Source organism: Cololabis saira, chromosome 7 (assembly GCF_033807715.1).
Source record: "Cololabis saira isolate AMF1-May2022 chromosome 7, fColSai1.1, whole genome shotgun sequence".
Classification (NCBI taxonomy): domain Eukaryota; kingdom Metazoa; phylum Chordata; class Actinopteri; order Beloniformes; family Belonidae; genus Cololabis; species Cololabis saira.
Genome location: NC_084593.1, coordinates 22293517 through 22320160, shown reverse-complemented (window position 1 = coordinate 22320160; position 26644 = coordinate 22293517). Strand labels below are relative to the sequence as shown.

At 40.3% G+C, this 26644-nt stretch overlaps 1 protein-coding gene across 3 annotated transcripts in view; it reads left to right on the top strand.

The window, feature by feature from the left end:
* Positions 1–23325, top strand: part of frmpd3 (FERM and PDZ domain containing 3) — a 125420-nt gene extending 102095 nt beyond the window's left edge. The window contains exons 2-16 of one of the 3 annotated variants that reach the window (XM_061725084.1): positions 4127–4239; positions 4337–4491; positions 4587–4689; positions 4979–5024; positions 5725–5829; positions 8496–8603; positions 12690–12821; positions 13355–13474; positions 13742–13878; positions 14374–14500; positions 14869–14958; positions 15143–15322; positions 15499–15634; positions 16334–17224; positions 17649–23325. In XM_061725084.1, the coding sequence (XP_061581068.1) occupies positions 4199–4239; positions 4337–4491; positions 4587–4689; positions 4979–5024; positions 5725–5829; positions 8496–8603; positions 12690–12821; positions 13355–13474; positions 13742–13878; positions 14374–14500; positions 14869–14958; positions 15143–15322; positions 15499–15634; positions 16334–17224; positions 17649–20458 (5181 nt within the window). In that variant the 5' untranslated portion in view covers positions 4127–4198 and the 3' untranslated portion in view covers positions 20459–23325. The remainder of the gene's footprint in view (positions 1–4126; positions 4240–4336; positions 4492–4586; positions 4690–4978; positions 5025–5724; positions 5830–8495; positions 8604–12689; positions 12822–13354; positions 13475–13741; positions 13879–14373; positions 14501–14868; positions 14959–15142; positions 15323–15498; positions 15635–16333; positions 17225–17648) is intronic. The other 2 variants (XM_061725083.1, XM_061725082.1) reach the window with 2 other exon arrangements.
* The last annotated feature ends 3319 nt before the right edge of the window (positions 23326–26644 follow it).

The window sequence follows — 26644 nt, the reverse complement described above, 5'->3', positions numbered from 1 at the left end:
CTGATAAGACCTGCAGGCTGTTTTCCTGTCAGCTGCGCAAACTCTTTTTGACCCAGGTATTGTTTTTCCTTTAAACTAAGATAACTAAAATATTTATAAAAAACTATTTCCCTTTTTTTAAATGTCAGAAAAAATATTCCACGGGGGAAGTGAATTGTAAGGTAGAGAAACACTGACAGAATTGTTGATAAAAGGCAGTATGTTGTCCTTGTTGATGTGAAGTCATGACCTCTGCTGCCTGAGGAAATGTTAGCATATGACCCAAGCAACAGCAGGGTGATCAAACAGCATCCACTTAGTCCTATTTACCTATTAGTGGTCACATCACTATTAATAAACCCCCAATAACCCAATCTGCGAGAGTTTCAGATAGCTTATGAGTGCTGTAGTCATGGCAACGGTAAGGCTTGCCGTTGCCCTTGGGGATTATTTCTTAGCAGAATTCCTCTGTGTCTTCTCTTGGTAAAAGGTTTGCCCTCTGCTTAATAGCTGTTTGTCTTTGTAGACAAATAAACTTTATTGTCCGCCAGCTTCCTTTATCGCTGTCCCATCTGTTAGCTCCCCTCTCACCTTTTACGCTGGATGCCAGAACTACTCTCTACCTTGAAGACGTACATTTTCAGATTTATTCAAAGAGCAACAGGACGATACGTGAAAGAAAAAATAGGACACTCCTTTGTTTCCGATCCACCTATACCACTGCTGTTTCTTCAATAAAAAAGAACACAATGTCACCTTTTCACTTCAATCACAATGATTAAAGGTGTCAAACTAAACTCAAAATCCATGTGTGAACCCGTCAGAACAAGGAAGCTGGAGAAAAAGTGCTGAAATTCTTGCGACTTTATCCACAGCAATGGCACGAACCCCACAAACAGCCAGTGAGAAGCAAGCGCCGAAAGGGATGGGTGCTCTTCCAGTAACAGATGGTGGACAGAGTATGATGTTGGAGGGACAGAAAGAAGAATGAATGGGAGAAGATTAGCAGTGCCAGAATCCATTGGGAAAGACAAAGAGGAAACTTAATGTTCTCAGGCAAAAAAATGTGCTCCTTCTAACAGTCAGAACCTGCAATTTCGGGATCATTTGTCTCACCACGGACCTTCGATACAGACAGATTTTTCTTTGTAAGTTACATAAATGCTGAATACAGGGACTTTTATCCAAATCTAATCATTTTTATGAGCATGAGTTTCATTGAAATTCAAAACATGATCATCGCAGTGGATTTATGGTCATGAACTGAACTGAACTGAATATAAATGTTGTATATGATACACTGATGCACACTGGATATTGAGACAGAACGTAGAGATCAGTAATGTATCCCTGGAATTGGAACTGACCCATACTCATTTATTAGACGAAAAAGCTGCCAAGAATATGAATCTGAACTATTGACAAGTGTGACTCACACTTTCTTTACTGCCAGCTAGAACTTGGCCTGAGGAATATAAACACGAGCAGTACTGCCGTGCTCTTTGTCTGCGTCCCTGCGAACACATCTGCACCATTACCATCACATTCAGCGTCTCCTCTTTGGTCGATAATTATCAGACTCCTAAATCACATATTTGAGGATGAATTTCTGGCTGGCTCTCACTTACACAATGAATTTCATTTTTCTGCCATGAACACAGAAACTCAAATGCCACATACACACTCCCGTTTCAGTAATCTTGCTCTCAGTGCCACCCACACAGACATCTGTAAAAGAGCATGTGTAGTTCACAGAATTACTGTGGTCTGCACAGGCAGAAACTGACAGATTCGAGACTTTAATGTGTTGCGTGTCCTGTGTGGATAATGTCACAGGTTGTTGATAAGCGCACTTTCTCTGCAGGGATGCTGTAGCTGTCAGACACTTTCAGAAAATGTATTTCCAAGTTAATCCATAGATATGTGGGAAGTTTTGTACAGTATGAAGACATGACAAGGATTATTTTTTTCATTTCAAATTCACGCACTTCTCGAGCACATTCACACTTATTGACATTTTTATATGATTACATGTAGTCACAATGGCCGTTTCACTTTTTTACCACATTGATATTGTGTTTTCTAATAGCATATAGGTACCAATTTAAAAGAAAATACATACCTTTCATATTTTGATATGTTTTATTTGTCTAAAATTAGACCTTACTTGTCACTCCTTTCCATGATTCTTACTTATAAATCGGTTTTCCGTCTTGTAGTTTAGATGAGGAAGAAGCAAGTCTAATTGATCCTAAGTATTTTTAAAACTAAACAGTAGATAGTAAGGCATCATTTGTGCTTTAAAGGAGCCGTCTGTAAGAAATGGCCAAAACTGGTACTGCAGTCACTTTCAAAATATTGTTGAGCAGCGTGTACCCTCCCCCTCCTCCCCCCGACCAGACGTTGCCAGGTAGGCTGCAGAATGCAGCAGGAACGTAGGCTGCCATGGCTGCGATAATTAGAGCCGAGCTGGCAACCCGGATGCCGAAACAATACTGACTTGGTGATTGGGAGATAGGTGGAGGGTGGAGCTTCAGAAACAATACTGACTTGGTGATTGGGAGATAGGTGGAGGGTGGAGCTTCAGAAACAATACTGACTTGGTGATTGGGAGATAGGTGGAGGGTGGAGCTTCAGAAACAATACTGACTTGGTGATTGGGAGATAGGTGGAGGGTGGAGCTTCAGAAACAATACTGACTTGGTGATTGGGAGATAGGTGGAGGGTGGAGCTTCAGAAACAATACTGACTTGGTGATTGGGAGATAGGTGGAGGGTGGAGCTTCAGGCCAAAACAAAAAATGACAACATAAACATCAGTTGAGGGCTGCAACTCCTCTTTTTAAACGGGAATATCCTGGCTTGAGTGCTGTTGTCAGTGACATAAGTATTTGAAATGAACATGATTTTTAAATGTCTGTTGACATATCGGGGTCATTTTATGATTCGTTTTATTATTGCTCTTACATACAGCTCCTTTAACAGAGGGAATGCAGGCTAAATCTTCCATAAGCAGTATATGACTGTCCAACCAGGATGTTTAAATGTGCTATACATAGTAAATGCAATACATTAAAGAACAAAACTAGGTCTGTCATTGTGGTAAGGAGAGTAAACTTTCATTTTGACAAGAATCAAAGTAGTTTTGAGTGAGAATTGAATGGATGTTTCAGCAAAGTGCCATTTCGTGTTAGCATGGCTAGTCAAGATAAATTGTTATTTTAGCCAACTGACATGTTTGAAAAAATATCATTCTACTTAAGTGACAGTGATATAAGGATCGATACAGAACTAAATCAGATATTTTTTATCTTTGTACTGTCTACAAAAATGTATAAAAAGGACTATTTGAGCGGGAATCTCAAGTCGACTCCAGATTCATGCAAACAAAGGGGAAGAGTTCATGGCCTCTGCTTCCACAGAACTGGATCAGTACTTCTATATTCATGACCAAATAGGCACGTGTTTAAAGCAGCCAAGAGTCATTAAAACAGTAGGAGCTGTTATCTCTGACTGTGTCTTTGGTGCGGCGCAAGGGTTACAAATGAAGACAGATCATGCAGAGGAGAGTGTGAGGTGCAGGTAAAGCAGTCCTCACTTAGGTTCTCTGAATAATTTCATCCAATAAGAAAACTTTTCTGTTTGATGGCTAATTTTTAGGAAATAAACAGTTACAATTGCCAGCATTTCTAAGCACATGATATAAAATTTAAAGGAGCTTGAGGCTCCTTTTAAGAAATGAGACTCTCTAGCGCCACCCTTCATCACGACGGCCGTTGGGGGTACTGCAGCCAACAGTGAAGCCGGCACGGGAGAACGGGGAGAACGTGCATGCAGCGTCATGTGACGTCACATCCACAGCCCAGCGCGGGAAATTCGGGACCGAATTGCAGCACATTTTGCAGCACACAGCCTGTTCAAGGCAAAGGAGAGATACACTAGAGGGCTCATTATTTTGGGTTTGGAACGCTTCATCTGACATTATTACTAGAAAACTTAAAATGTATACGGATTTTTTTCATAAATCTTGCCACAATCCGGCCTCAAGCTCCTTTAAGCATTTTCAAGGATTTCGTGCACCTGTACGACTTCTCCTCGCAGAGGAAATGGGACATTTGATTTCATTGTTTGTTTTCTTCCGGATGCAGGTGGATGATTGCGAAACAGAGAGCAGCCTTTGCAGTGCAGCCCTGTCCCATGTTGCTCCCTCCTCTCAGGGGATGGCCAAGGTCCAGGATGGACACACGAACGCATGTGACAGGTACACGGTGCTTATGGACAGCTCAACCTGAACATTTCTCTTTTGTAAATGTGGGAATGTTTCCATTTATTCATGAATGGGTATGTGCACTATACAGCACTGCCATGTTAGAGGAGAGCCAGGATGGTATGGACAGTGGTACCCTAAGTCCTGCCACGGTTCGACAGGTTACAATCCAGCGCCACCCAAGTCAAGGATTTGGCTTCATCGCAGGCAGCCAGAGGCCTGTCATTGTACGCTCCGTCTCTGCTGGTTAGTGCGTGTGATCGCGAGAAGACGACCTGCTAAATACAGGCACAAATGAAACCTTGTGTTTTTACCATACGTGTGTATATTTTCATCTGCAGACGGCCCCTCGTTTGGCAAGCTTCTCCCTGGAGATCAGATCTTGGCCATTAACGAAGAGACGGTGAGCGACGCGCCACGAGAGAGAGTCATAGACCTTGTAAGGTAACATCCTTTACTGTCCCAGGAGGGAGGGTGGGGGGAGGAGGTGATTCAAGGCCAGGTAGCCACCAGCACAAGCAAAAGGGGAACAAAGAAGACATGGGCAAAGAGGGTAGATCAAAACAAACAAACTGTTTCTTGTAGCTGGTGTTGCATCAACATGAACCTGTGGATGACTCAGTCCTTTCACAGATTAACAAAAAGAAAGACAGGAAAATGTAAACTTCTATCTTAGCTCCGTGTTGCCTGTAGCATGATCTAACCCACTGTGATCTCTGCTCTCTCTCCGCAGACGCTGTAAAGATATTATAGTTCTCACTGTGCTGCAGCCCCATCAGGTACTACAACGGGACACTTGTTCTCTTTCATGTTAACCACTCTCTGAATTTTTCTTAGTCCCCGTCAGTCTTAACGCCTTTTCTTTTCACTCTGAATCACACAGAAACACTGTTACAGTATTCTGTTCCAGCTCTGCTCCCTGATGCAGTGGAGGCATACATTAGTATTCATGGCCTTCACACACTGGAGTAATTTCTTTTTCTGGTAACCCCTCAGAGCAACTCGAAGTGGGCGCATAAACACCCACATGAAACTTTATTAAACAAGGGTCATGTGTAGATGCATCACTCTGTACAGAAACAATGGAAATGCAACATTTATTTGGCTGAATACCGAGACAGGATGTTGTTTGTTGTACGAGCATGAACTATTGGCATGAAAATACAAAAATTCAGATTTATTATTAATTGTAAAATCTATAGTGAATGAATTAAGAATTTGGGAGTTTGAGTTACACACTCATGACATATTCACCGTGCCCAGGTAATTGTGTAATTCAGTTTTAAACATCTAAACTCGCTGTGAGTGATCTTCACATGACAAGCTCTGCAGTCGTCATATTTCAGCGGCATTAGCCAGCTCTACAACGCCTCTTCTCTAGCACCAGCTGTCACAAAGGCTTTTCTTTTTGATTTACATGTCATGCCTTAATCCGAGCACCTCCTCAAAGTCACTGTTTCACTTTCTACTTATCTTCAGTCACCTAAGTCTGCCTTCATAAGCGCAGCCAAAAAGGCCCGCCTGAGAACCAACCCTCCTAAAGTGCGCTTTTCAGAGCAAGTGTCCATCAGCGACCCAGACTCAGTAAGTCCAACTTCCAATGCATCTTTGTGACGCTTGCAAGAAAATAAATATTGTTACCCTGTACCCCCCAACCACCCCACCCCCTGTGCTTTATCTTAAAAAAATACTTGATTGCAAAAAGCTCCATAAACCTTCTCTAGAATGTGTCCTTTAAATGTCTGTTTCAAGTTCATGTCGATGTGTGTAAGTGTGTGTGACACAGACAGAAAGTCTGGTCAAACTGTTTGACCCTGAATAAATTGCTTTTCTGACTTATTTGGATCCTCTCAAGAGCAACGTCTGCCTCTTTTCAGCCTCATTCAGACAGTTTCCAAGGAGCCACAATATTGCTCAGATATATGTGCGTTCTATAGCCCACATTGTCCCATCTTGCTTTCCCTATTAATACCGGGCTGATTTATGTATACAAACTGTAAACAATATTTGCCTGATGTGCTCCACAAATATGACAAGCAAAATAGAATAAAAAAATAAACAAAAAAATTGTCTGGGAAAATGTTTTATCAGGATCTCCATTTGCCTGAACGTAATGGAAAAAGGCAGAAAGTGGGATTGCTCATCACATTCACTTTGAAGAGAGTGAGTGCCGGGTGTTGCGCAACCAGTTATGGATGGCTTTTCATGACACTTCACTTTATCAATACCGATCATGTGATGCTAGAGCTTCTCACTGTTAGGATGGTCAGATATTTAAACTACAATCCAACTTATGCCAATGTGTCAATTTGTCTCCAGTGATCAGACGCTACAGGCTATTATTGATCATCTGAAGGTTTATCAGTGTTGGCCACCTAGCCTGGTGTTAAATCAGATCAATAGAGACGGGGTGATATAAAGCTATCAGACAGAGCTGTGGTTCGCCTCCAGATACATTTTGTCCGCTTTTGACAAACTGACTCCAATTCAGATTATGGTTTGAAATGGGTAGTGGTACCTGTGCTCCAGGATGCAGAAAAGTCTGTTCACTCGCTACTTTATTTCTTTCTGGACTTCTTTCTTTTGACTTATTTTGTTTCACTTCCTGCATATAAAAACAGAACCTTGTGCTTTCTGAATCCTTAATTTCTCTAAAAACAGACTGCTGGGCATCTGCTCTGAGCACAGCTCTCTGTTTCAACTAAATGCATTTCCTGAGATTTGTTGTCGCAATAAATCCACTTACCTTCATTGTCTGTTTTTGTAACATATCTCTCCATCAGTTTTTGTCTCGGAAAAGAATTATGAAAGATTTCATTTTGGCTGCAAGACCTGCTTCCTGTTGCATCATTACATATCACAATAAAACCCTCCGTTTTATCTTTTCACAATGAGACACTGGCTTTTGTTGAAATGATAGATCTAACTTCATATTGAGACCTGACTATTTTCTCAAAAAGCCTTTGGCAAAATGAAAAGTCTGAAATAAGCATGAAAGGATAGTCACAATCTTAGTAAGATCACCTTTACACACATCTGCATAACATGACTTTTCTCTTTAGGACGGTTTATTTTAAGGCATAACCTGGAAATGGACTTTTCTCCTCTTATGCCGTCCCCTCACACAATGTTGTGATGAATGCTTCAGCTCTAACATCCACATTTCTTTCCATGTCACGTATATCGAATGGATAGACCAGAGTTGAATAATCAATTTTTTGTTCACGATACAGTGCCTGGGGTGTGGAGTTTCCCTCCTCAGGCTGACCAGAGTTTAGTTCAAAAACCTGTGTTTAAAGTGACAGACAAATTAAAATCTCCAAAAAACACAACCCCGTAACATTTTTCCTGATGATGCCTGGGTCTGAAATTATGCAACTCCATAGGCCATTCAAATATGCATGGCACTGTGATATCACGGACCAAATCAGTACAATTACACAGTTTTCACATTTCTCTGTTCCGCCCAACTTCACATCATGTTGCATTTTGTATTCTTTAGATATGGTTTGTAAACAATATGTGAGCAACAGCATGGTTTCGTGCTAAGTAGGAGCACGACAGATGCAATGTGTTTTCTTTGATAATGTTGATGGGGATTTGCCACAGGAGGAATAGAGGTATTGCTTGAGTAAGCCAGCAGTATGTCAGCGTAGTATTGGACATGTATTAAGACAGCAAGACAACAGTGAGGTGTCCAGAAGGAGTAACAGATGGGTTTCAGGTGCAGGTGAGACCGTATCAAGGATCAGCCCTTGATCCAGATGAGGTCAGACAGGAGTCTCCTTGGACTTTGGTGTTTGCTGATTGTGAGCTGTTGTGACAACAGGGGAAAGATAGAAGAAAACCTAAAGAGATGGAGATATGCACAAGCGAGAAAAGAAATAAAGGATGACAGAATACGTGTGTAAGTGAAAGGGAAGTAGGTGGAATGGAGGGGGTACGAGGAGGTGAAGAAGGTGCAGGAGTTTAAATACTTTGGCAAAACTGTGCAGAGCAATGGGGAGCATAGGACAGACACAGAGAAGAGAGTGCAGCCAGGGCGGAGTGGGTGGAGAAGCATGTCTGGAGGTATTAGAAGAGCAACATCAAAAGTAAAGGGAAGGGTTTACTAGATGGAAATGAGACCTGACCAACTATTCATTGCAGCTGATTTGTGTTAATTTCTGATCACCTTTAAACACATCACAACACATTGCCTTTTTCATCCTGAGTAAACCGTGGAACGTCTGTCCTTCATTCTCTTTCAGACGATGCTCAAAGACGACTCCTTGCTTCTTATACCAAATGTGTTGAAGGTATTTTTGGAGAATGGACAGATTAAATCTTTTACATTTGACAGCCGCACCACTGTAAGGGTACGTATCCACGACTTCTGTGCACAAGTGAAACTGAATTTCAACATCACTGGCATCACAATTGGCCTAATGCAAACTTAATCAATGTTTTTTATGTGCTTGATGGTTCAAATGACCTTCTGTATTTGAGTAATGGCATCTTTTAGTAATGAATTACAGCAGCATCAGCTCCATCATGACATTTATTGTCAGTTTTAGATTCTTTAGGTTCACACTGTTCTAGCTGTTGGTAGCTGACACCCCCGCCCAAAAACAAAAGAGAAGGAAAAGAGCTGAACTGACTGTTGCAATGCTTTTGTTTCAGAAACATTCCTCTTTTTATTTACGATCATTTTACAAGAAGGTGTAAATAATGTTTTATTCCAACTTCATGGGCAACTGTGTATTTAGACTTTAAAAAGCAAACACACCTCATGAGGTGATAAAGACTAAAATAAAGAAAAGTTGAATCATGTTGACATCAGTCCGGTATTATAAGTTGCAAGAAAAAGTATGTGAACGTCTGGAATAGTGATACAGTTTATTAGGGCCCGAGCACTGACAATGCGAAGGCCCTATTGTATCTGTAGGAATTTTTTTTTTCTTTATTATTTTTCTTCTGACGAAAGGAGGGCCTTTTTGCCCCCCTAAACGTGCCCCAAAAGTCACCAAATTTTGCACGCAAAATTTGATATTTAATGGTGTGCATTAATGGGCGTGGCAAAATGGCTCAACAGCGCCCCCTAGAAAACTTTGTGCCTCAAGCCCCACGATACGGTTTGACGTACATGCACGAAAATTGTTAAACACACCTGTATCATGTCGCAACTTAAAGAAAAGTCTCTTGGCGCCATGGCCGAAACCGAACAGGAAGTCGGCCATTTTGAACATTTTTAATTAATCGCATAATTTTGGCGCAATTTATGCCATTCCTTCGGCCTGAACCGTCACGTGCACTCAGGTGTGTTATACATCAAAATGTTCGTCTCCATCCTGCGACAACACACATTACTTTTCTCTTTCAAAGTGTTACCGTGGCGACGCTAGAAGCCAAAAAGCGTGCCCCCCCTTCATCTGATTGGTCCATATTTGATAGTTCCCCAAAAGTCACCAAATTTTGCACGCAAGCCAGGCCTGGCGATAAATTTGATATTTCATGGTTTGCATTAATGGGCGTGGCCTAATGGCTCAACAGCGCCCCATAGAAAACTCTTCTCTGCCATAACTTTTGAACGGGTTGTGATAAAGACATGTGGGGGGTGTCATCGGACTCGGTATTGAGTCCTTGACCTTCATTGACCTGAATTAGCCCCGCCCCTTCTTCTGATTGGTTGTCCCTATTTTCTGTTATAACTTTTGAATGGTTTGACATAGAGAGTTGTGAGTGGTGTCATCAAACTCGACTTTTAGTACTTGACCTTCATTGGTGCAAATTAGCCCCGCCCCTTCTTCTGATTGGTCGATATTTCATATTTCCTATTTTCTGCAGTAACTTTTGAATGGTTTGACATAAAGACTCGTGGGTGGTGTCATCGGACATGGTTTTGAGTCCTTGGCCATAATTGGTGCAAATTAGCCCCGCCCCTTCTTCTGATTGGTCGATATTTGATAGTCCCTATTTTCTGCCATAACTTTTGAATGGTTTGACATAGGAAGTCGTGGGTGGTGTCATTTCTGATATGCTTATGGGGGGCGGTGGCCGTGAGTGTGAGGGCCCGTTCATCGCTGCTTGCAGCTTTAATTTGTGTTAAACTTGCACACTGAAGATTCACAGTGCTGGAGGATAAGTAAGTCGACCCTTGGAGTTAATAGCTGGTTAAATCTTCTTTGGCAGCACTCACTTAAAAAAAATGCTTTCAGTAGCGCCAGAAAACCTGGACAACATTCAGGGAGAATTTTCTTTTAAATAAAATGACTTCCATCACTGCATCTTAATTTGTTTTTTCTTTCTTTTTCCTGTTAGCCCCTGTGCTGGGATTTGTGCAAATTAATGGGCAGTGGGAGTGTTCAAGTGCCAGTCTTCAAATGACATGACACGACAACTATGTGTAATTCCTCACAACACTGTACCTTAGAGGGGCTGCTGGTGGTCTGGCCTCTGTGGTCCTGTCTGTCTCAAAGTTTTGCTTGACTGCTGTTTCCACGCCATAAATTCCTACTTTCTGCATTCATACCATTCACTTTCAACCCCAGTGCCTCGTGTGTACAGTTTTTTTTTTTTAATTGGATTGTATTATTCCTTATGCAAAACTTAGTCACTTTAATTGTTTTTTTAATTGTTTTTTAATTGTCTATCTATCTATCTATCTATCTATCTATCTATCTATCTATCTATCTATCTATTTATCTATCTATCTATCTATCTATCTATCTATCTATCTATCTATCTATCTATCTATCTATCTATCTATCTATCTATCTATCTATCTATCTATCTATCTATCTATCTATCTATCTATCTATCTATCTATCTATCTATCTATCTATCTATCTATCTATCTATCATCATTCTCAGCAATCTGATGATTTATCTTACGTTTTACTCCATGTTTATCTACCTGGAGTAAGGAGGTTATTTATGTGGACATCTATAGACAGATTTACTAAGATTTCTTGAATGAGGCTCTTTGTCTATTTTTGTGATCAAATTTTTTAAATTCATACAATATTTCATGGTTAATGTGTGCTGATTAATTCCAGCAGGTTCACATACTTTTTCTTGATACTGTATCAGAGTTGAATTGCCAAGTTAATTTGCTTTTACTCACCTTTTCAAGCAAATAAATGACTTTACTGCACACTCACCATGTAGCCTATGACACAAACGTATGCTTTTATATTTCCAACAGTTTAAATTTGCATGCTTCAGCATCTGTCTGGAGTTAAAAGGGTGCCAAATATGAATACAATCTTGTTTATCTTCCATACATATAACACATCACTGACGTAGCTCACATATATCATAACAATGGAGCTACAGATCACCTAAGCCAGGAGGCCTTCGGAGGAAAATACACAGAAAAACATTTTCAGCTTTATGAAACCTCAACCTCTCAGTTCCAGTAAAACGAATCTCATGAATGTCTTTAAAGTTATAAATCAACGAAGATAATCTCAGACAGATGTCATTTCTGTCTCTGTGTCAGCTTCTGAGGTGAGTCCTACATCTAGGCTCATTAAATGAACTCTTATTAGATTTCACAAATCTCCCCCGTGCTCATTGAGGGTGAGAGAGGGAAAGACAGATCCACTTTTAAGGAAAGATGGATGAAGCGCTCCCCTGTCAGCCTAATTAAATGGAATTTCAGCATAATAAGAAAGCTCAGATCAATAATACAATGCCACAGAATAAATCAATGCCACAGTGGGATACCCAGCTATATGACCATTAGAGTGTCTTGTTGACTACAGAAGCTACTATCCTTAAATCCTTCAGTTGTCTGTGTCGTTCCGGGATGTCACCTAATGCAAACCAACATTTCCAAAACTTTTAAAATTGCGTATTCTTTTTTTGTTTTAATCACTGAGATCTGTTGCTTAGAATATATAGAAATCAACATCCATAGTTTTCTTCAAGGAGCACAAATCCTGAGTGTGCATGCTTTGTTTCACAGCTCTTTAATGGGCTTCCTTAATGACAGTCAGAGCCCAAATATACTGTGATATTGCTACAACAGAATCCCTTTTTTTTTACACCCTGTGCTTCTTAAGTACTTCAAGGACAAAGAAGTTATAAAACTTCTTCCTGGGGCATGGCCCACTGTCAGATATGATAAGCAATGAACTTACCGAGTGTAGTCTGTGCATTTTAAAAGAGGATATGAGAAAATCTGCACATAATGCTGGAGTGCTGAAGAGCAAGAATTTGCCCTGTAGATCCCAACACAGGCATTTTTGTTTTTTGATCTACTAACAGTGCAGAATAAAGAATCCCTATTTCTCAAAGCAACAGCAAAAAATAACTTAAATATACTCACTGCAGGGATGTCAGTTTGAAAACTATACTATAGTGTAGTAACCATGAAGGGATTTCAGGTGAAAATAGTCTGTGTGTATCTTTTTGTTGTGGTATAAATGTACTCTTACTCTATTCCCGTCTTTTTCCAGGATGTGATCTCCTCGCTGCAAGACCGCCTCTCACTGCGCTACATTGAGCACTTTGCCTTGGTGCTAGAGGCAGGTGGACTGGACCAGAATCAGAGATTGCATCTGCTGCAGGATAACCAGCCACTGACACATGTAAGAGACCGGCTGATGATGAGTGACTCCAATTACTGCTGGCAGTATGACTGCAGCTGCAGAAACGTCACATGTTCATCAGAACAAAGTAAAACAAGCTTAAAAGTCAAATGTTAAACTCCCAGCTGCAGTAACAGTGTTAGTTTTGTCCGGGTATCTCTCAGGTCATCTTTACTGGGTTTGCAGATACAGTATTCTTTTTGGAAAACAAAGAAAGCAATGCTTTTGTAACCAAGCAAAAACCATATGTGGAAATGATACTGATTCAAAAGCAACAGATTTTTGGTTTTACGGCTCAACACTTTTCTGAGTTTAATCTTTTTTTAACTGTCATACATTTCACTGGCAATATTGTTGGTTGTTTTAGATGCGTCGTTGCGTTGTGGCTCTACTTCTCTATGCATATTCCTCATCTTAATTCAAATCCCCTACATATGAATAACTCACTGAGGCAACTGCTGAGATGATCCTGTAACACATCGTGGGACTAACAATGTAGTTGTTATCTAGATGACAGTGTTGTATTCCCTCAGGTGGTGCACAGAACGTACTTCCAAGGGATGAAGTGTCTGTTCCGCGTCTGCTTCTTCCCAAAGGACCCTGCAGACCTGCTAAGAAGAGACCCTGCTGCATTTGAGTACCTCTATATACAGGTGAATTAAAGGGCAGTTTAAACAGATGTTACAATAACTGTCTCTTTGAAATAATGCAGAGGCCAAAGAGCAGCTAAAGCTCCTTTAAACTGCTATACGCACTGTATAAATTGGAATATGTTTGCATTTGCTGCCTTTTTTATTGTTTAGAGTTTGAAGTTACGCATTATCATATTTAGTTACAATACATTACTTCTGACATAAGTCTCTTATAAAGTTGTTTTCAATCACCCTGGTACGCAACAACACTTAATCATATCCTCACAGAGTCGTAATGACGTCATCAAGGAACGCTTTAGCATGGACTGGAAATCGGACATCACGCTACGATTGGCCGCGCTCCATATCTACATCACTGTGTCCTCCACAAGGCCCAATCAGAAGATTTCGCTCAAGCATGTTGAGTAAGTCTGCAAACTATATCTATTTCTGATGAACTTCTGTAATATTATGTCGGGAGGAGAAAAAAAATTGAATAAGGAGTTTCATAGCTTCATCTGTTCATTCAATAATATCTGAATGATTAATAATTAATCCCAATAGTATTAAAAGCTCAAATTACTCGTGGATCATTTTCCCTAGGTTATTAAGAGACAAAAATGTATCTTTTTCTTTGTGAAATCACATCTCACCCTCAATTTTCCCATTTATGTCTTAAAATGTTCAACTTAGCTAGTAATTAGCTTCTGCAGACGCAGAACAGATCCACTGTGCCTGTAATAGACTCAGAACAGCCATGACAAACCCAAGGTTGTCAAGGATGTTTGCAAGGCCAACTATCCCTACCCATGAGATACCAAAACTTTATCTCATCAATCGGGCCATCTTGCTTGTAAATGTTTCTCTCCTCTTTGTGTATAGAAATGTCCCATCTCTCTCTTTTTTGCTGTCGGTCACAGAAAAGAGTGGGGACTCGAGCCTTTCCTTCCACTCACTCTGCTTCCAACAGTCAAGGAGAAGAATGTGTGTAAAACCCTGTCTCAGCTGCTGAAGACTTACCAACATCCACCGCCATCAGGCAACAAGGTTTATTCTGTTTAAAAACATTTCAACATCAACTGTAACCATTTTATATTTATATGACATCTAAATTCACACAACTTCAGTGAGGTCTGCAAATTCCCACATACTTGATGGAATTAACATGCAAATCTCCTTACTTAACTACTTCTTTGCAGAATATTTTACTTTATTGTTGTATATATTTATGCCTGCTTGATAACAAGCCCTGTCGGCAAGCCCCTAGCCCCTATAGATTTAACTGTTGCATAAGACTTTATGAACAAGAACCTCGGCTCAACAGTGCCCCCTGCTGTATATAAGGATTATGTGCTCCTGGATGTGCGTCTCTTTCAAAGATGAACAATTCTTTTATTGTCATTACACACACGCAGGTCCCTCCACTCCAAGGAAAGCTGCAGTACATGCGAGTGCTCAACGATCTTCCACCTTTTGGGGGAATACTGTTCCAAACTGTTGGACTGGTAATCCATTTTTACGTTTAAGAATACATTTGAATGCCTTTTACATATTGTCTCTTGCTCCATTCTTTTGAGCCAAATATGTACCGGTATGCATATATTTAAAAGAATAAAGGACTTGTTCAAAGTGTGTATCGTGAGATGTAAACATCTAATTATTTATAAAACATTCTGCATTCAAATTCAGGAGGAGAAACAGTCTGCTACAACACTACTGGTGGGCCCGCGACATGGCATCAGTCACGTGATTGATCTGAAAAACAACCTGACAACAGTTCTGGCTGAGTTCAGTAGGGTGTCCAAGATCCAGCTCTATCGAGAAAGCCAAGGAGTGGCTCGTGTGGAGGTGTCAATTCATGAGGCCAAGGTATTACATGTTAAACTCTGAAGATATAAACCACTAAAAAAGAATTAAGCTACAATTTAGAGCTGCTCTGCTATTTAAGAACTTCATTTGGTCAGCGTGTGACAAAATGAGCAGGCAGTTGTCATTGCCTGCCCCCTAAATAGTCTCCTAATTCCCCTCCCTACCGCCTCCTGCAGCCTCTGGTCCTGCTCATGGAATGGCCCGATGCCAGTAACTTTGCGTGCCTCATCTCCGGCTACTACAAGCTGTTTGTAGATCCTAAACGCACCATTTACTATCGCAACCCTGGTCAGTCTCAGCTGACCAAGGCCGGTAAGTGTCTCAGTTCTTAACAAATGTTTCCATTTAGGCAACATACATGCACATCATATTTATAATTGTACAAATATAACATAACTGTATAAAACGTACAAATATAAATCAACCAACAAAACAATTTCAGAGCTGAAGATACCTGCTTCATATTGGCCACCTGCATGTCAGAAAATGTTTTGCAATCTTCATTCAATGCTCAGTCTACATGGACATTGGTGGACGCTGCTTCTTCATTGGCTAAAATCATCAGGTTATCCTGGAACTACCATCCCATGATGCCCTCTGCTGTTTCTTCTCTCATCTCCATCTTGATTCATCGGAATGGAATACCATGCTTCTTATTCCCAAGATACCACTTCTACTAACACCATGGAATTTGAAAATGAATTGTTCTTTTTACTGTAATCATAAACTTGTGCTGTTCAAACATAACCAGACCCTCTGCCATCTGATGCATCTTTGTGTCTACATTAAATAATTTACATTTAAGAAGAATTGTATCATCAAATCATCACATTCCACCAGAATCTAACAGTCTAACCTCAGAATAACTCCAGCTTTCAGCATCCATCTCTGAAATAAATAATCCCCATCTGACCACCAGCTGTTGCCTCTGCTTGTCCATCTGGATCTTCTCTCTCCCCACTAGTTCTTAACACCTTAAACTCTCCACTGCTCTGACAATTCTATCCTCAGATTACAGAAGTTCCCACCATCCCCACCCACGCTCTGGGGCATCTGGATTGCAAAGCGGAGGGCGGCGAGGGGACGAGAGGGAAAGCTCACACAGAGAGTCAGGCTGTTCAAGAGCCGCAGTTCCTGCAGAACCTCAGCATCTTGGCTTGTGTCATGTCCACCTTCGAGAACAACAGCAGTTTCAGGAGATTCAAACGCAGGCTGAAGCTGAACTCGACATCAATGAGAACTTTATCTCTCAGGAGCCCCCTGGGCGACCCCGCACCAAGTCAGATCCTACACAGGAAAGCACAGAGGAACTAGCCGGAGTTGTTGAGAGCCCAGCAGTGGAGAGCAAAGGATTTCGAGTTAGAGCGCAAACAATGGGTCAAACACAGAAAAGCTCACGATTCTTCTGTGACTCCTGCAAAGCCAAGCTCAAAGCAGAGGGTCTGACAACAGCAGCGAACAGTAGTGGTAGCTCGGGGAAGTATTGCTCCAGCGCTTGTGCCTCCCGGGGCGAAGGCGCTGTTGATCTCATGGCCCTCCCGCCACCTGGGAACGAAGAAGAAGAGGAGGAGGAGGTAGGCGGAGGAGGAGAGAAGCTGCAGCTACCACCACCTGCTATTGCTGCCCCACCACCTGGCTTCAGGGATAACAGCTCTGACGAGGATGACACAAAGAGAGGACGGAAGGCTCGAACCAGTGCCAGTATAGGATTCGCCTCTGGAAAGCTGGCACAAGCCAAGGAAGAAGTGCCTGTGACACTGATTGATAACGTTGCAACAAGAACAGTTCGAGATCATGCCCAGGAGCTTGATGATGCTCTTGTGTCCACCTTACAGGCACTTGAGGCTTTGGCAGCCTCTGAAGACTACCCACATCACCCTCAGCAGCCAACACAGACTGCAGGTTAATAGCCTCAGTCATGCCACTGCTCACATCTCACTCAGAGAATCAATAACACTTCTTTAACCAATCAAATTACATATTAACAATACACAATACTATTCATGTACTGTAAAACCAAAAAGGAAATAAAAAACAAGACAATAATTAAGATGTGATTAACTTATACAAAAGTAGGACAGTTATTAATCTTTGCACATTTCTCAAACATTAATCAGCAAACAAAACTTATGATGATGTCATATACTGTGCATGAATCAGTACCGATGTTTGCTCTTGAACAGCTGTATTTGAAAATAATTTAAAGCTATTCAAGAATTATTGATTCAATTTGTGATCACAGTCAATATATTTCTATGTTAATGTGTGTTTGTTTGTTTTTTTTCCTGATAATACTAACGTTACACTGTGTTGCTATCCTCCTCAGGGCTGATTGTCTTAGCTGCCATTACACCTGAGTCATCACTGGATTCAGGTCATGAAACCAACTCTTCTGAATTGACAGATGTTTCAGAGATGGTGTCAGCAATGAAGCAAAACCAGAATCAAGCCTATCTGCTGGCCCACCATATCAACAAGGAGCGTATCCTATGCCGCCGTGACTTTCCTCTGGCTATCCCCGGCTGCACTGCAAAAACTATAGGGACTGGAGCTTTTTCTGTGGGCCAGATTCGTGCTGGCTGTCCACCGAAGCAAGTCATCCTCAGTAAGACTGTTCCCTTCAAAGTTAGCCCCAGTCAAGACTCAGCAATATTCAGTGTTATGGCAGAGCAGAGAGGAAATCAAGACACGAACCAGACTGAACGAAAAGCAGAATTAAAAGCAATATCTGAGTCCACTAAAGCAAATTCCCCCGATCCCCTATTTAATCCACCTGAGGAACTTAAAGCATGTGATGCGTCACTGACAGTGCAGGTCAGTGCAGATCATAAGTTATTAAATTCTTCCGGGGAAACACAAAGTGAAAATCGCCCTGATGGTATAAAGGAGAAAACAACAGCACCACTTAATACAGACAATATAAACAAAGCCTTATCTATCACCTTGACAGTGGATAGAACTGCCTCTGTCAATATTTCCCCTACTAACACGTGCCAAGATGCCAAGACTGCCTCGAGCGAGACCATGAAGCCTTCAAACTCTACTGAACTTCTGCCAGTTGACGACCTTTTCTGCACTTGTCCAGTGCAACAGGAGCCTCCGCTTCACATAAGACTTAAAGACCCACAGGTTCAGAAGATAGTGGTGTTTCAGTCCTCCTCCCCCACAGACGATGAACGTCTTCGAGCCAAGGGGCTCCAGCTGGCAAACAACAAAGAAAATGCAGCCAGAGTAGGCACAGATTCTCTTTTGCCAAAACCAAGCCCACAAATACAGACCAAGTTCTCCCCTCATTTGCCTGTAAAAGTAGAAAAAAAGGAAAACACTGAAAGCAAAATCGAAGGTTCCCAGAGTAAATCCCACCACGATTTGCAGAAATGCCCCATAAAATCCCTACCTATTTTAGATGATCTAACAGCTTCAAGCCCCTCTGTAGCTAGAGTCTCCACTCTCCCAGCCAGGGACTCTAAAAAGCACAGCGGTGGTAAGGTTAAGTCCCAGCGCAGTGCCCCTTTCTTGAGCTTTAGAAACCTTCTCTCGGCAACATTTCCAGCCAGAATGCGAAGAGAGACTGATGAGCGAAGGGCTCAGTTGCAGAAGGTTCGCCAGTATGAGCTGGAGTTCTTGGAAGAATTGCTGAAACCCAAGTCATCCCAGGGAGAATATTTGCCCCAAGGATCCTCACCCGTGCCCTCAGGCACACCTTGTGCCTGCCAACTCCGCACTAGTCCTGTCCTCAAGGCCCCAGGGATCTCAAGGGAGCAGCGACGCAGTTGTGACTGTAAGCGAATGTGTAGGGGCATGAGACTACCTGACACACCGGTTGGCACAGCAACAGAGACACAAAACAGAGGCAGGGAGAGGACTATCTCAAAGACCTCTCAAGAACTCCCAAAAGCACCTCATGCCCAAGGTGCCGCAAGGAGACCTCAGACCTTAGAAATCAAAACCACACGAATACGCTCCACCAGCCTGGAGTCGAGAGAGCCAAGGGGAGACCGGGACTCATGCTTGCCCGCCTGCACTTCTCAAACCGATTGCATGGGAGCTCCACAATATCAGAAGCTGCAGAGGCGATACAGTATTGGAGAGCTTGATAACAGCACGAGCACACCTGTGTATGCTGAAGTGAAGCCAAAAACCAAAAGTCTGGAGAAGGAGATGGAGAGAGTGAGGGCCACAGGGCTGAGGCTCCCCACTCCAGTAGAGCCGGTCCACACTCAGTCTCACCAGGCCGAAGGGAAAGGGAAAAAGAATGTGTTTTTCATTCAAGGAGAGGAACTGATACATGAAGGCAAAGAAGGGACGGGGGAAGTGTTGCTGAACCTGCCCAGCGAAGACAGCGATGACAAAGACAAATGCTGCTCATTCTGTTTCTGTTACAGGAAGTGCGAAGCTGCAGATGAAAGCAGTGAGAAAGATGAACTCTCATACTCCATACCCCTGCAGGTCCTTCCAGGCATGGAAGTGGACTCACATACTTTTCCTGTTGTAAGCAAAACACTCCAAGTTCTTAATGCAGAGGATTGCAGTGCAGAAGAAGAAGAGGAAGAGGACGAGCCACAGACTCAGGACATTGACCTGAGAGCCTGTGGAACACTGGAGGGAAGTCTTGCACGGGTACAGGCTCTACAGGGGAAAACTTTCAGCTTACCTGATGGGTTCCTAAATGCCCAGCTAGATGCCAATGAGTTACTAGCTATCCTGCGACAGTGTGCTAACAGTCCTCAAGCTGAGGGTGAGGCTCGTCTTCAACCCTCGCGGATTGCAGAGTACAAACAGGAGCTGGCAGTGCGTTTCAAAGAGTTCCGAGCATCATGCCGAAGAGTGGCAAGTGTTGAAAAAAGCCCAACGCGAATGCTTGCCGTGGTCTCAGCCAGCTTTCAGGTGCTGTGTGAACTAACTCAGACCTTCATCAAACTGGTCCGGGGGGTTCGTTCAGAATCCCAAAGGCTTCAGCTGTTGAGAAAAGTGGAGGAAGTAGCTATCAACTACACTTTGCTTCTGCGTGCAGCAGAGGAATCCATGGGCCACTCGAGCAGCTTGCCCACAAAGACGGTGAACCCTCAAGTCTCCACCAACACCAACAACATGAGCTCACTCACACGACCCATTAAAACGCTGCCTGCCCAGTAAGAATAAATCTGGCAGGTATGTAATCAGAACAATCCCGAGGGTGGGTGGCAACTGTATCCAAATTCATTATTTATTTATTGTTTACAATTTTTAGAAAATGTGCAATGAATCATTCTCAGTGAAAACTGCAATGCAACTGTTCCATCCCATGTTTACAGGCCCTGAGGTAGCCTTTGAAAATAAAGACACACCAAACTAATGCACAATGGAATAGGAACCCTATAACAGACTGGGTGGTACAGGGCTAATCATCTCATATCATCATTCAAAATATACATTTGTCATTATAATATAATATTTTATATGTAAAGTATATTTAAGTTCTGTGTACTTAGCAAATAATAATAAGTTTTGTGAAGAATACAAGTGAAGAATATATTTGAAATGTAATAAGTTAAGAGAACTATGAAATATTATTATACATCAGAAATAAATGTATGCTTTGGACTAAAACATGTAAGAGATCTTGTCAAGTAGCAACTTCTGTAAACCGCATAGTCCAAAGGGTTGGTCGGTTAGATGGTGATGTGTTTGTGGAATTTGCTGACTGTTGTAATGCAAAATTGATCTCTGTTGGCTGTCTTGGCAGTCTCTGACACACTGATACATTAGTCAAAATGGAAGTGATGGAGTCGTAAAATGAAAAGCACTACAACACAACTTTGACAGACTTGGCTGTACTGACTGACACAGGTCCATTCTCGTTTTAGGAGTGCAGGTACGAAGCACACCTGCTCAGGACAGACAATGTAGCAGAGACCCAAGTCACAGTCTTGTCCACTGTACAGTAATGAGTGTTATTACCTCACTCGCCTGTAGAGAAGACATACTCACAATGTAATCAGTCACGCAAAAGAATATATTTTGCAAAACCACCGATCAGTAATTCCCTTGTGTCTCACTTGATGTGAATCATAGTTTTTAATAAAGACACTTAATAGTGAGTGAGTAACATTGTAACCTGGATTTTGCACAGCCTCTGAAATTAGTTCTGAAGTTGAAATATATCTTTTAATGTTTGAGTCTGTATTTTCAATTCATCCTGCTGCTGAAAAACTTCAACCGAGTCTACAATGACAGTCTTTCATAATCCGTCTCCTTAAGGCTAATGTAGACTTATTTCAAAATATTCTTGGTTTTTATTCAAGTTTTCAGATACATGAACAAATTTGCTCTCTATGTGCTGTTACACATTGTGCAATCTAGGAAATATATAAAAAAAGAAGAAAAACCCACACACAAAGTAGTTTTCTATGTATTTTAATAAAACTAACACCTAATTTTATGTCTGAAATCTTTTTTGTGTCTGACCATGTTGTTATTCCTGGAAAGTAAACACAGCTTTATAGTTGTGCTGAGATCTATTCCATACTAGATTTACTGTCAAAAGAAAGTGCCATGGAACCAACATAACAGTGACAACTGTGCTGCAACAAAACTGAAATTCAGAAATACATAATTGTTTCTTGCAAAACAAGTCCAGCATAACTGGCCATGCCCGTTCACTCCCAGAACAATCTCTCTTATGAATTGGGTCTGGGTCCCTGCCCATTTACAGCCATTTTCACTGGTACAGATCTCACCAAACTAATCACAATGTGTCAGAGGCAGGCTGTATGTGATGGCTCTTGCAGGACCCTCAAAACAACCATAAGCCCCGTAGAATTGCTTTGATGATCAGGTTTTTACTGCAAAACAACAACACTCAATCACTGATGTTCCTACTGCACAACACATCATTCTGGATCCATTTTGTAGACACGGTTCATGCTGGTCTGGTCGTTGCGCTGCCTGCATTACACGTTTAATTTCTCTGATTGTTTGAATGCCTGTCCAGTGGCATCCAAAACACAGTTTCTTCTTTAATATACTGTCCTTTGGAAGTCAAAGTAAAATCTTTTGTATTGACGAGGAGAAGAATTAGCATGGATGGTGAATACCATCCTCTAGTGATGTTAAATGACCATCCGGTGAAAAAATACTTTTCTGAGGATAATGAATCTTATGCAGAGTATGTACTGCCGGTAAAGCCAATGACAAATGTTTGAGAGTTTTACCTTTGATGTAGCAGCTTTGTTGCACTTTTGTCTTGGTTCCATAACAAACTACAGCATTTATGTGCTCTCTCTTTTAACAGCGTTTTCGCTGCTGTTGACCTGGCATCTCCATAACCATCTTGTAATGTTTCCTCCCTCACTGTACAGCATGTTTTCCCCTTGCAACTTTCAGGGACAGATACACTGGCATTGGAGGTGATGATTATGTGCAGATATTTAGAGGGAAAAACTGACAAAAATAAAAGGGGTGGCAACATTTCAATGTTTTGTAAATGTTATTCAATATGGGAATGTACAATTTTACACTCCAGATGTAAATAGTATGGATAGAAATTTGAAAAAAATATTAAACACTTTTAGAACATTACTTATAACATTCAGATTTATCCAAAACATTCGCTATTTTGTAAATAGGAGAGATTAAAACATGTCTGTGAGGTAATTATTTATAGTGGTAATGTATAATAGAAACTAATAGTAAAACATATATTTTGAAGAGTATATTATGAGTATAAAGCATGGGACATGTTTTATTTTTATAAACAAAACTATCGGACAATATTGACGCATCAGCACTTAAACATTTCAGTATTACAACAAACATTTTCGTGGTTGTCATTGTTCCCGTTGCTTTGCTACTCTGCATAGATTTGTCTGTGTTCCATTCACACAATGATCCAACCACGACTTGATCCATTATTTGTTTTTTGGTTGTTTTTTTTGTGCACCTATTCATTCCTGTCTTTATTTGCTGTCAATAATGTTGTCGTCACTGTGGTCTTCTGTCTGTGTACAAAGTTAACTCATGTTTCAAGAGCAATAAAGTATATTATATGAACTCTTTCAGAGAACTTCGAAATGAAATTTCCTGCACTAAAGTTGCTTTAATGCAAGAGTGTCCATTTCAGTTAGATTAAACAAGAAATATTACCAGGAAACTGGTATTGACTATGAACACTGTTTTTTTGTTGTTTTTTTTTTACTGCTGTATCTGTTTCATTCATTCAAATTATGTTAATTTGACAGTACAAATCTAAATAATATGACACACCACTAACTATTGGCAGGGGGGTTTGCATATTTTGCCATATTTTGTTGTTTTCTTGTTTAACATTTGGAAAAAAGAAGATAAAGGTTACAACTGAGCCAAGTAACATCTACACCAGAGGGGCATCTTTGCTGAAAACAGTGAGTTATGTATATGGCTTGTTTCTCAAAGGCAATATATATAATATCTGTAATATTTCAATGTGTCTATGTAAGGTAAATTGGTCTGCTTATTACATTCCATACACTAACATGCAAACCACAGTAAACTAACAAACAGTGGTTGATTCTTATAGTAACACAATTGTTTCTTTATACAAACTAAAATACATACTGTTAACCTGACTGTACTTTTTCCTACATGTATTTTCCATTTGAACATAATTTACAGAAAGCTGAATAAGTAAATTTAATACCACCTCTGGACTCAAAGGTTCCTTTTGAGCTGGTGAAGGATAGAAGAGACAAGCATGTGCTGGCAGCGTAGCCTTTTTGACAACAGAGGGGGACCATGCTGTTAAATACTGACATGCCATTTTCATTAATTTGGTATAACTTATGCTCCACACCAATAATCTTACATAGTGCCACTGAAGGCTAAGATGGCTACAAAAGCTACCAGCGAAACAGAAAACAAGTCAACAGTACACATTATTGCTACCTTTACAGTTGCCTACATTTAAAATCAATCAGCTTAATAAAAACATAGCGATTAACAAAACCATCAATTTAAATCTCAAATTATTTGTACAATTACACCATGTATTAAATCGTGTTTTTGTGTTCTTTGTTACATTTATGCGAATGTGACAGTTGCATATTGTCTCGTTTCCACTCTCTCTTTGTGGACTAGAAATTTACCACAAGCCTAGCTAAGCTTTGTTGCATGACGAAGACTGATGAGGATGTGATGATGATGGCGAGCCAATAACCAAGCTGGCGGCCAATTGAAAGTGTATGTCAGTAATTATACATACATTGTAATTATACTTTATACAATGTAATTATACATAGCTGTATATAATTCTGATTGGGTACTAAAAGAATCACCTATGTGCAGTTATCATGGCTATGAAATCTAGCTATGGAGACCAAAGCAGTGTCTTTTTTTTTTTTTTTTAACCAGGCTGTAAATATGTTTATTTCTGCTACAAATTTGGACATTTCAAAACAATTTAAAATCCAAGTCTCATTTAGACCACCTAGAGTTGTTTTGTTATTTCGGATGTAAAAGACTCAAAAATAATATTATGAGTGAGAGTCTTTGCTCTTTTTTTTCAGAATAAACTCAGCTCTCAATTTCTATGATAATTTAAGTACATGGTAAAAAATTAGGGGGAAGTGCTGGTACTTTGTGTTCCGATAATACAAGCTGGCCTTGCTTGTCTCTCAGAAACCATTTCAATTCTCTCTAAAGCACACATTTTAAATGTGTAATTAAAAAAAAAAGAAAACAAAAAAACAAATAGGCCTACCACAGTTGGATAGTACCACAGTTGGATAGATTAAAGAAATAAATGGGGGGGCATTGAAGTCAATGATTGACTCACTTTTGGACCCAACCCCCGTCAGTCGATGAACTGCAACTTTTCTTATTTCCACAATGGCTTCAATATAAGTTGAATTGTTGACACAATTCATTCTTTGAAAACACAGAAAGGAAGAATGTCTCAACCATATCAGAAACTAGGTGTTGTATGTACCCATTCACTTTATTCATTAACATTTTGGCAAAAAAAAACTTTATAGAATACATTCACTTGCATCAAACATTCACTGAATATCGGTAGTGATAATAGCAAAATGTATCAAAATAATATCTTTTTTTAAACAAAGTTTGTTTAGTTTGTCTAAAATAAATTGCTTGTGTATGTCTTGCCCTTTATATCTTGTGTAGACTGAAATGTGCCCAACATTATAGAAAGTTTTTTATTATTTTGTTTTATTGAAACATAGACACAAACAAACAAGGCACATAAAAGTCATATCAGAATTACAAACTTTTGCCTTGGGTTGAGCAACATCAGTATTACAAAATATACACCGAGAATCTAATTATTGTACAACATAAAATACAGATTAAATTAAAAAATAAAAAATAACTCACAAGGGCCATCTCATATTAAATCATATCTTTCAAGTAAATAAAACTGTTTAAGGGCTTTCTTTTCTTTAACAAGACTCAATGACTTACTCAAGAGCTTAAGCTCATTTCTCCAATGGGTCAAACATGGTTTGGTCTTAATAAAATCTATATTTGTGAATGAAGAACTTTCCCAATAACACCAAATTATTAAGGACAACGTCCAAATTCTTGTCTTCAACAAAAACACCAAATATAACTGTCTTCGCTGTTAAATGTAGCTCAATGTCCTTGGACTGTAGCCAGCTCTGCATCTCACTCCAGAAATATTGCACTGAATCACAATGAAAGAAAAGATGTTGCAGAGTTTCAATTTCCCTTTCACAAAAAACACAGTTATTCAATTCAAAATTACATTTTAATCTCAAAAACTCGTTTGATGGGTAAATTTCATTTAAAATTTTGAAGTTTACCTCTTTTATTTTCGGTGGAAGTGGAAATGAAATATATTTTTTTCTTATTTTCCTAATCTTTTCCACTTCAAATTCCTTTAGGATATACCATCCTTCTTCTAGCGAAAGGTTTCTAATGACTTTGTTAGTAAATTTAAAGTCACAAAAATCTAAACCTTTAATGCAGAGCTGTCTCAGTTCAGGAGAGACCTTAGAGTGACGAATGTCTCTTTAACCATTGACCTCAGAGAAACTGGTATGGCTTTTATCACTCTATTATAATCAGTACTCGAGTTGTAAAAAAATATCTGGGGGGATGGTGGATTTTATCATATGGGGACAGATAATTTGTGCTGATTACAAATAATATAATGTATTACAAATAATAGCACTGACCAAGACACCTGCATAAATACTGCAGGAATGACGTAGCAGCAGTTAAATGCAGCCTTCTGTAAGCTTTAAATATCCACTGGGCTTACATCAAATACGTCAAAACACTAAAATAAAAAAAAGTTCTCTGAATTTATCAATATGACTCTGTCCC